The sequence below is a fragment of the Anneissia japonica genome, unplaced genomic scaffold (assembly GCF_011630105.1).
Source record: "Anneissia japonica isolate Jap-2015-1 unplaced genomic scaffold, ASM1163010v1 scaffold14868_len205136_cov114, whole genome shotgun sequence".
In the NCBI taxonomy this organism is placed as follows: Eukaryota; Metazoa; Echinodermata; class Crinoidea; order Comatulida; family Comatulidae; genus Anneissia; species Anneissia japonica.
Window position 1 is genome coordinate 83,031 of NW_022687593.1, and position 11,819 is coordinate 94,849.

General features: G+C 33.5%; 1 protein-coding gene across 1 annotated transcript in view; it reads right to left on the reverse strand.

Annotated features, from left to right (window-relative positions):
* Positions 1–11,014, reverse strand: part of LOC117120208 (angiopoietin-1 receptor-like) — a 38,159-nt gene extending 27,145 nt beyond the window's left edge. Inside the window, exons 1-3 of the mRNA XM_033265224.1 lie at positions 10,765–11,014; positions 7,100–7,465; positions 4,243–4,494 (exon numbers count right to left, since the gene is read on the reverse strand). Of these exons, the coding sequence (XP_033121115.1) occupies positions 4,243–4,494; positions 7,100–7,465; positions 10,765–10,843 (697 nt within the window). The 5' untranslated portion in view covers positions 10,844–11,014. The remainder of the gene's footprint in view (positions 1–4,242; positions 4,495–7,099; positions 7,466–10,764) is intronic.
* Between the last annotated feature and the right edge of the window lie 805 nt (positions 11,015–11,819).

Below are 11,819 nucleotides of genomic sequence, written 5' to 3' on the forward strand. Positions count from 1 at the left end.
TTATATAATTATGCATATTTGAAAATGATATCTAGTTTATTCGATATTATTGTCTTCATACCATTAGTTGAATGTGATATTTAATTTATGTCTACATAATTTCATTTATGCTAAAGTTACCTTATATATACTTTTCCTAATTTTTCTTGATTTTTCTTTTTTTTCTTTTCACTTTCTCCATTATATTCATTTTCTATTCTTTTCCTTTCCGGTTTTTTCCTTTCCGTTCTTCATTTTTTCCTTCTTTAGTTTTCTGTTTCTTTTCCTTTCAATATTCACATATGTGTTTATATACCATTTGAAAAATGATAATTAGCCATCTCATAGGCATGAGGTCTATTCGATATTAGTGTCTTCACACCATTAATTCTGTCTCTTATACATATTTGATTTATGTTTACATAATTTCATTTATGCTAAAACTAGCTTTAATATAGATGATTTTTAATATCTGCATCTATCTCTCTCCCCAGGGAAGATTTGAAGACTGAGTATAGACTCAAAATCGAAAAGGTCTTAGGTTTTAATTCAAAGAAAATACCACTATGGCACTTGCCACCTAATTTTCGCCTCGGATTTTTTCCACTAGAAGATTTCTTTTCCATCCAGCTATTTCTTAAGGCTGTTTTCAAACTGCTATTTCCCCCCGGCTGTCTTGTCCCAGTATTTTCCGTTGTATTTTTCCTCCTGGTTTTCCAACTGAATGTTTTCATCAGTTTACCTATTGTGTAAGGTGGAACACATTATTTGCTTATGCTTTAGTTTTTGTTTTGTAAGGTTACATCATAAATGTGTGCCGATAATAAAAAGCCTTATCCAATCAATTAACTGATTGACTCTTGATGCATTTGAAATACTAATGAAGCCAAAAGACTCATTGAAGAAACGTGATTTTAAAAAGTTTGCTTCCGTGTTCACACAAAAATACAGGAAACCTCTTTTTAACATTGAGTACTCCTTTGTACTACAAATAGCACACCTATTTCCTGGTCGGTCTATATATCCTACTTAAGTTTTACTGCATCAGCTAAAAATAATCTGGCAAGGAGTGGAAATATTATTTCCACCATTAAGAATGTCTGGTAGTGGCCATTCTTGTACTATGCCGAACATTTTCCAGTAGGTTTTATTGGGTAACTCACAAGCTGATCTATTATGATATTCAATTGGTGTGATATGTGCTGTAAATATGAATACATAGGCTAAAATTAATTATTTTGGCGGCAATATTTAAGTTCAAGATGACGGTCATTTTGAAATTTAATATGGTGGTCTTCTGACATAATTTCTGATGGCTGTATGGTAGTCCCTGTTATGGAAAACATGTGCAACTGTCTTTGATTGACAGTGCTAGGTACTGTAGATATGAATATTGACAAAAATATCATTAATTTGGCGGCCATCTTGAAATCCAATATGGCGGCGCCATCTGACATATCAATATCCTTGATATTGAAAAAAATGGGTAATGATCTTCAATTGTCAATGACATGTGCTGTAGGTATGAATATATTGGCTAAAATCAATTATTTTGGCGGCCATATTGGATTTCAAGATGGTGGCCATTAGGAGGCGTTATCTTTTGGGGTCTATTTTTTTATGATCTTTAGGTGTCATAGTATCACTATGGGAAGTTTCATGCTTTCTTCCAGAAGTGCACGATTCTACCTGAAATTCAACTTTAATCGCTCTACCATATTGAAATGCTAAAACGCATTGTTACAGCAATGTACAATACCTCCATTTTTAATTTTATAAGCGTTTATTTGTTTATGCTTACTAATGTAGAAAAATTAAAGTAGTTTCATTAAAATTCTAGCCCCGAAACCTAGACTCAGAAATACCGGGATGGTGTCCAGCGGGGAATAATTTAACTATTAGTTAAGTGTTTCTTGCTTGTGCTTTGTATCGTACTGCTACAAACACATTGTTACCGCAGTGTACAATACCGCAGTTCAATTGTATATGCAATATATTAAAATCGTATAGATACTTGATTTACAATGAATCCATAATCCATATAGTGGACACATTTGTTGTAATAGTAGAAGAAGCAATGTAAAATTCAAAACTTGTATCACTTTATTGACTAAATATAGTATAATGCTGTTACATCTGTAACCAAGAAGAGAATGCTGTCAAAAGTTAATACATTTTATAATGTTAGTCAATAAAGTGCTACCAGGTTCTAATCCTATGATTACATATTTTTCAACAATCTGATTGAAATACACCTTGACGCTGTACCATTTATCATGTATAGACAATTCATGTTCTGTAGTTTAATCCGATCTAATAAATATTTGTTACTGAGTTTGTATTATGGTATTGTTGTATTTCATCTGAAGTCAGTGTTCAACAAAATTTTATCAAACAGAAATCTATAGCTGAAGTAGTAAATAATTGCTGTCAAATGGATTTTCTTTCCAATGTTTAAAAGTTCCAGTGTAAATGGTCCAATCCTTCACTTAATTCCTGTTTTATTCAGAAGTTGATCTCAAGAATCACTGTCTGTGTCATAATCAGGTGTTTCAGTTGCATTCTACTATCTCTAATCATTATTAGATTCGACCATACCATACTATAAATAATAAGTTCATTTGGGAACCTAGGGCTGCTGTCTGGGCTTATGTGCAGGATAAAGTTGCTGTCATTGGTACTTATGTTACTCCCAATGTATAATAGTGCCAATAAAAAAAATCATCCATGACTCTCTTCACATGATTAATGTCATTTGGGCGTGGCCTTTAATGTCACTGTTTAGGGTCAAGTACATGAACAAATTGCTGTCATCGGTGTTTCAGCATTCTACAATGTACAAGTAGAAATTCCTAGTTGGTTTCATTCATGTCTCTCTTTGCATGATTTTATCATGTTGCTACTATATAAGACTCCCGTGGGTCCCTTGGGGTTGCTGTCTGGGCTTATGTACAGGATAAAGTTGCTGTCATTGGTATTTTTGTTACCCCCAATGTATAATAGTTCCAATAAAAAAAAATCATCCGTGTCTCTCTTTACATGATTAAATGTATTTGGGCGTGGCCTTTAATGTCACTGTTTAGGGTCACGTACAGGTAAAATTTGCTGTCATCGGTGTTTCAGCATTCTACAATACACAAGTAGTAATTCCTAGTTGGTTTCATTCACGTCTCTCTTTGCTAGATTTTATCATGTTGCTACTATATAAGACTCCCGTGGGTCCCTTGGGGTTGCTGTCTGGGCATATGTACAGGATAAAGTTGCTGTCATTGGTATTTTTGTTACCCCCAATGTATAATAGTTCCAATAAAAAAAATGCATCCGTGTCTCTCTTTACATGATTAAATACAATACAATACACAAGTAGTAATTCCTAGTTGGTTTCATTCACGTCTCTCTTTGCTGGATTTTATCATGTTGCTACTATATAAGACTCTCGTAGGTCCCTTGGGGTTGCTGTCTGGGCTTATGTACAGGATAAAGTTGCTGTCATTGGTATTTTTGTTACCCCCAATGTATAATAGTTCCAATAAAAAAAAAATGCATCCGTGTCTCTCTTTACATGATTAAATGTATTTGGGCGTGGCCTTTAATGTCACTGTTTAAGGTCACGTACAGGTAAAAGTTGCTGTCACCTGTGACATTATTGCAAGTATCTACCTGGGAGTAATATCCAATTATTTTTATCCATGTCTCTCTCCACATGATTAAATGCATTATTTAAACCTCTATTTCATTTCCCCCAGCCCGCTTGTACAGAATGTGCCCCGGCAGCAATACTGAATATTGTATCTTGGCCCTATACTATCATGACCAGACCATCACACCTTTTGTCTCTTTTCACATGATTAAATTTTCTGGGCTCCCGGTCTACAAGTGGTGATGCGCTTGAGATGCAGATCACCAACAAGTAAACAGTTCAGGGAAGTATGAGACATTAGTTAGGTAGGTTTCCAATTGTTTGTTTGTTTGATTTTTTTTTCTTATTTTTGAAAGTGTCAGAATCGCGGATAATAATTAACAATGTTTTTTTTCAGATGTGAGAAGCAGAATAAAAATAATAAAGACCAGGAATGAACAGATTTTAGTTTTTTGATTATACTACGTTCAGTAAGAAGAGTAGTATCAGATTCCGAACGTAAAACTGATCTACGGTAAAAAAGAAGGGAAATGCTCTTAGAAAGGTAAGTTGGAGAAGTAGGGCTTATGACTGATACATTTAAAGACAAAAACCATGATTTTGAATATGAATCGCTTATTTACCTCTAACAATGAGTCTCATTACTCCGCGGTTGTTGTCAACGGGACTGCCATCGTTATAACATTCATATACCCCGTCATCATTAGCGCGTATATTTGAAATCGTAACGGACGATTCACCGTTCCACATTTGAATTGCGTCACCATAATTTTGTCTCCATCGTAAGTTGGTATAATCTCTGCCTTTACTGAGTTTGATAGTGACGGATTCCCCAATTCCGACAGTCATCGTTCGAAACTGCATTCTAATATTGGCTGCGAAAAAATATATAATAATAATAATAATAATAATAATAATAATAATAATAATATAATTATAATAATAATAATAATAATTATAATAATAATAATAATAATAATAATAATAATAATAATAATAATAATAATAATAATAATCTTTATTTGAAAATTCACTTTTAAAAATGTCGCACACGATGACGGTGCGTTCACAAGAGTATAACATACAACATAGAATTTCAAATAAAATAACACATAAAAAAACACATAAATTAAATTATATAGTACCTCTAGATGGCCAGAAATGACACTTTTAGTAAAATTCATAATCGTCACATCACCATTAGTCAAAATGAAGCGCCAAAAAAATTCTCATGCTCTTTTATCAAGGATTTTTGACAACCATAGAGATCTTATTAATGTGTGTGTGATATACAACAGAAAACAAAGCTTAAAACATTGTCCTTGAGTATGTACTTTACATAGGCCTACTTCAAAAACGTTATTTCACAACCAACTCAGCCCCACCATGCCTGGGGCTGAGGTGAGAAAATTTGAGGAAATAGTACGGTACCTCTCGAGATGGCCGGAAATGACACTTTTATATAGTTAAATTCATCATCATCACAAGACCATTATAGTCAATATGAAACGCCAACAAATTTCTCATGATCTTTTGTCAGGGATCTACTTAATATCCAGGAAACCTTAGGCCTAACTATAGCTTACTAATCTTTAACTATATATTATACTATATTATAATCAACAAATCACAACCTTTTTTCGCATTTAGCACAATTTTCTTAATTTTCATTGCTAATAATATTATTATCAATTATTACTATCGTCATCATCATCATCATTGTTATTATTATAATATCACTATTGTTAGTAGTAGTATTATTAAACAAAAATTTAAAGAAACTTGGAAAAGGATAAAAACGAATTTGAACCACAGTATCGCATTTCTATCTTAAAAGACCTGACCTGATATTTATGGATTTAAGATTTTTTAAAATCACGCTTAGGCCTATGTGTTCTATTAGGTCTATGTATAACGTGTACTGATGCATATTAACATGTTTTAGAAGTATACATTTTGAGTGATCCCAGGAAAGAATTTGTATCGGCTCAAGAATAAGCTTTTAAAATGTTAACACTGTGTACAAAAGGGGTGGGAGAGCCGCGGCTCCCACATCTCCCCTCCCCCCGACCCTGGATACGTCCCTGCCTCTGGCTGTTCTTCACTATTGCCACATAATTCTTCGTTTGGCGTGTATTGCATGATGAATTCGGCAGTTTTCCTAGTCGCATCAATAGGTGGTAGATTACTCAGCACATTATCATTTTCGTTACCATAAGAACAGTTGGATTCATTATCCCAAATCATAGCACTAGCTTTTGCCATGGCACAATTTTGCTTGCGCTTCTAATACCTTACGTTCAGTTTAGTCTCCATTTCCTTTCTTATCTAATTCGAAATTTTTACTCACAAATTCTTTCTTCGCCTTATCTGCCCTTGCTTGGAACAGATATTTTCGATATTTTAATTGTGACACTCCGTGCCTCTTCTTCTTGGTGGACATCCGATCGTTAACGATTAACGATGTTCAAATTGATTCACTAATTCTTTGCAAATGATGTGAGTGTGAAAATAAACAAGAGAAACATACAAATTCGAATTATGCGCTAACTCTACAGTACTTTATTAACACGTCTTCAAAACAGACATAACACAATATCCGCGTTTACTGGTAACAGACAGACTAGCATATTGTGCTATCAATTCAAGTACAAGTTAAGCGTAAAGTTCAGCGTAAAATCAAGCGTAAATTTAAGCGATTTGCGAAGAAGTATGAAAATATAATAGGGACTGAACCTATCGTTGCAACACTCACGAAAATTATCAAGTGAATTAGTGTCTTCCGCAAATCTAAATACTCTAAATCTAGATACTGTACAGTAGTCAGCCTTATTCTAAAAATAAAACTTTCATCAAAAATAAAATGTTTGTTTCAGTCTTGCTATTTTCCAAGCCTAATCAATAAGGACTACAGTACGTGAAGTACTGCCAAGATAAAAAGAACAATTGCACTAAACCCTTTTAGCCGGCGTACGTTTCAGAATTATATTTTGTTTAATGTTCTGACTAGAATCAATAACTACTGTAAATCCAAACATTATGTACGCTATGTATCCGTGTAGTACGCGCCTATAAATTAACATACATTAAAATCACTAATCTATATATAATCGCTAATCTATACCAACGTTCTTGAAAGTTTGTCGTCGTATCTACGGTGTAAAATAATACAGTCTAACTAAAATATATACGTTTCGATCTACGGCGGCTACATTTAGTATGTATAGACAAAAACACGCCACCACCACAGATATTAAATACATGTTATTATGCTAAAGTGTTTTGTATTATTACGATCATTACATACCGGCGATGATTTTGAAATATAATGCTTATTTTTCTTTCTTTGATGTTCATGAAATCCAACACATTAAAAGCGAAGTACGATTTGTAATTGACAATTTAAAACAATCAAATAGATAAATTAAAATTACTCATATAAAACTGCTGTAAAATGATAAAGAGTCGTTACGTACTCACCTGATACTGACGTCACAACAATTGCCGACCTGGTAACCACTGTAGACTTAGTAGCTTCAAATGAAAACACGCCGACTGCTTGAGAGCTTTGTAAATTTTTAACACCGAGATAAACAAAATTGTCATGTATCCTGTATGCTATTTTGCTTGGTGTGTCAAATATTTTATTTTCTGGCATGTTCATTCGTACTTCACTCCCTGTGTTGTCATCTCCTGAATATCCAGTATCAGTCCAGGTTACATTTTCCTTGTTATTCTTGTTTAATATACCGATTGATAAATCTGTTGTTTTGCTGTCTTTAAGCGCGTATCCACGGACATTTGAACTGTCTGGTGATCCTGAGTAGAATGTTATATCCAGTGGATCTTACACAAAAATACATGATTTTGTAATGTCACAAGATGAATTGAAATGCCATGTTATTTTACAGTACTACTTACTGAATAATAAAAAAAGAAAAACTGAAAGGCTTATTAATTATGAATGTGGTCATAGCTGGAATAGCCTATGACGCAGCGTGTTAAAGCAAGTAATATTTATTGCTTTTCATGAAATCATTACAAAGAAGAGACAAAAGTGTGGGCAAAGTGAGAAAATTAAATATAGCCCATATCAAAATACACAAATTATATGAATATAAGTCTATAATTATAGGTTTAAGTCAAAGTGGTAACAATGTGGTAATTTGATTCACCGATAGTAGAAAGATAGACTTAAGTGAGTGTATGTAATAATGAAATATTGTAAACCCTAAAAAGCATTATCAGCAAAGGATGTAGGTAAAAATGGCCCCTGTGGTCTCGGAAAAAAAAAGCCTCCAATGATAACATTTAGTATCAAAACTTTTTTTTTTCATTTATTTGTTTTTTATTTATTACTTATTTATTTTTTTTGTTCAATAAAACATAATATATGAATAACATTTTTTTATTTTTATTTTATTTTACATTTAAATGTTGAAAAATAGCAATAATTTAATCAATAAATTAACATAAATCTGCATTTTTTAATACTAAAATAATTTAGTTGTGGTCAATTTCACGGAAGCGCAATCGCAATTTCCAGATTTTTTTAGCTTCCATCTGCATATTCCTAAACCCGCAAAAAGAAGTTTGTTATGAACATCAAATTAATAAAATGTTTAATGATATGAAAAGAGAATCCTACAATCATAAGTGTTTGGATAAGGTTCGCGGTCTGTTTTTTAAGGTTTGAAATGTAATTGTGGGTAGGCTATTTTTCACAAAAAAAAATAAATAAAATAATAAAATAAAATTAACATTCTATCCAAAGAATAAAAGATTAATATGAATTAATTTAATTTTCTGTTGATATACCAAGTGAGTCAATCACAATTACATGGTTTGGTTTTGGGAGGTTTGCGGGTTTAACAATACTCTTTAACCATTATAATAATTTCCCTACCAGGGCCATTTTTGCCGGAGTTATTTTTACACTAGTGGTGACAGAAATTCCCCGACAAGGTGTCAAAGCTCTCCGACAAAGGGGTCCACACCCGATCTTTGGGACCGAATAGTCGGGGAAGCCTTGCGATTCCCACCCGTCGTGGAAAATTATTACTACAGTATTTTCTTTTTTTTAAATTAAAACATAATAAAATGTTGTGTCAATAATGGGATTCTTTATTTAAAAATGCATAATTTGATAGAAAACCATGCAAGTTAAGAGTCTCCCCGTCGGAGGTACTAATCCATTGTAGGATATAGCCCCTCGGAGAAGCGCTGGCGCGACCACTGCAACCCATACGATCGAAACACCTCGCACATACGGAGCACTGCACACACTAAACATTTTTGAATCCCTAAAAATTAAAAGCTTATTAAGGAACACCTTAATTGTACTTTCAGTTATCGAGATTTGATCTTTCCCTGACGCTGAAAATTCCCCTACAGCGGTCCAAGCGGGGGTCTAGGGGTCCCCGACGGGGAGTCCTTTGCCCTCCCGGGCCCCCGCTAGCGCCGCCCCTGACATCATACGTCTTAAAAAGTTAAAAGCAACTTTTTGTAGCAGAGCTTAGCTAACAAAAAGTATTACAGTATTGTGTGCACTCATAGGATGTTGTGTATAACCCGGAAGCCTAAAGTGACGGAAACAGGTTATACTTTAGTGTAACTCGGAAGCTGTAAAGGGAACAATTCGAAAGTAGCCGGCGGTGTTAAATTAAGCTAACTAAACTAAGACTTACAACTTCCTATAGTAACTTAGTTTCTTAATTTAATTTCTTAATGTCGTGAGTCCAGATATACTCTGCGTCAAACTTAAAGTAAACTAACTGATATTATTATAGGGTAGAACACTTCGAACTTACGTTGTAAGCAGCCCGGGGGTGGTGGAGAGTGAAATCGGTTTGCTGAGGTGGAATTTATACACTCTAACCCTGTACACAAACAATCAATAACTTATTTTATTACATAGTCTTATAGTGAGTTAAACCACATAAATATAATATGCGTGATTGCATAACAATGCTAAAACAGCTAAAACGACCAAAACGATCCCGTATATATCGACAGTAAAGTCATTATTTTTTATCAAAGTATTAGTTTATAAGCCATTTGACACAGCTAATTAACCTGTTTAGTCTTGCTGTAGCATTTTAAGGTATGTGCAATTTTTTTGATACGGTGTTTTATCTTTTTATATAATATCATAATGACGTATTTTGATTTGTAATAAAATAAAATTTTAAATATTTTAATTTAATTTCTTATGAACTTCCAAAGTGTAAAGTTAATTTACTAAAATGATTGAATACTTTTTTTTCTAATTTTATTTCAGACTCATCTAGGTATTCTACTTTACATACCATATTTAAACAGTTTAATTCTTACAATAATGTCTTTCTTCCTGTGCCTTTTTGTACATCAACAGGTAGGCCAATATCAACTCACCTTTTCAATCCCTTCATACTCATTTTTGTTATAATATCTTGTACTGCCAAATTCCTACTCAAAAACACATAATACCTAATTTGCATCTACACCGGCCCAACTCTACATATACACGTCAAATTTGAAATTCCCTCCACTCCTGAAGATTGCCTAGTGCATGAAACAGCCTGTAGAGTGAAATTACAAGTTCCTTATTATTATTATTATTACTATTATTATTATTATTATTATTATTATTATTATATATATTAGATATTTTAACAAGCCATAGTTTAACAAAATTGAAATAATTTGTACTTTTCTTGAGAAACCCCAAACGCGTTTTCCTAATTTATTCAAAATTATATGAGTTTGTTTTTTTGTTTTGTAGTATATAACAGTTTTGATCCATCCATCCACTGATCCAATGTATTGTATTGAGTGTTTTTTTTTAATAGAAAATTGGAAGTTTTACCATACACAATTGATTCTTTTGATCTAACTTTAGGCTTAAATTCAAATAATGTAGACACATTTACTTTAAAGGTAAATCATTTTACGCAAACATAGGAATAATCTTGAATCGCAAGGCTTCCTCGACTCAGTATTCGGTCCCAACGTTCGGGTGTGGACCCCCTTGTAGGAGAGCTTGGACACCTTTTCGGGGAGTTTCTGGCGCCACTAGTGTAAAAATGACTCCGGTAAAAATGGTGTGTGTCTATTAATATAAATGAAATTTTGACGGATTTTCGACATAATAACTCTACACTTACCTGTAGATTCCGTAAGTCGGTACAAGCAGACTTGTGTAGCTATTTGAATAAAAATCCACCTACATGCTGTACCGTACATCTTCAAGTCCACAGCTGTAATGATGTTACTCCTTGGTAGGTCTAAAAATATGTGACTTTTAGCAATGTCGTTTTCTCCTATACTGTCACTGATTCAGAGCAGAATTTCTGAATCTGGATTCTAAATTTAGACTGAGCACTGAATAATTATACAACAGTTTTTACAGTTACTTCCTTGTGTGCTTAGTATTAGTATTGCAATACAAATATAAAAAGTTTGTAGTTGGAAAACAAACATCGCAAGGTCCACTGATTAATCTCAGATAAGAAAGTATAATACATACTCCAAGTATTGAAATTTGAATCCCAACACGATGGCGTGTATTTCAATAGGCCCTACTTGGAGTATGTATTATACTTTCTAAAACAAACATAATACGAAGTCCTGAGCAATTTACAGACAGGATGTCCTGGTATGTAGACCTAATTTCTGTTTATCATTGTCTAATAAATCCTTTAACTTCCTTCTTAGGGCCCGTTCGAGCGAAAAAATATCCGTGCTATTTACCAGTTAATTCACCGGTACACACTTTCTAAAACCGCTCGTACCCTAGTCTAAGTGACTTGAACACAAAGACATGTCGTTTTACATGCCTGTGGAGAAAGGTGTCAAACAAACAAACAAGGTGTTTAGAGAACGACGTAAACTTCTTGGTCGTTCTAAACAAAATGACACCCAAGTCTACCTGACAATCAAGCGATGGCTGCCAGATATAGTCGGCTCAAAGCTAATCAACAACGAAAACTCAGGTAGTGTTTCCAAAAGCTGACACCTTTTTATTTTTCGTTGGTATATGTTTCATGGAAAATATTATATTGAAAAAAAACACTTAAGAAAGTGTGATACACAAGCGAGGGTGTGTTCTACAATACAGTAATGTTTGTGCATGTGTAACCTGTGGTGGAACATAAACATTCACTCTAGCGGTCGCGATGGCCTTGGTTCACAATAAAAAAAAAAAAAAAAAAAAAAAAAA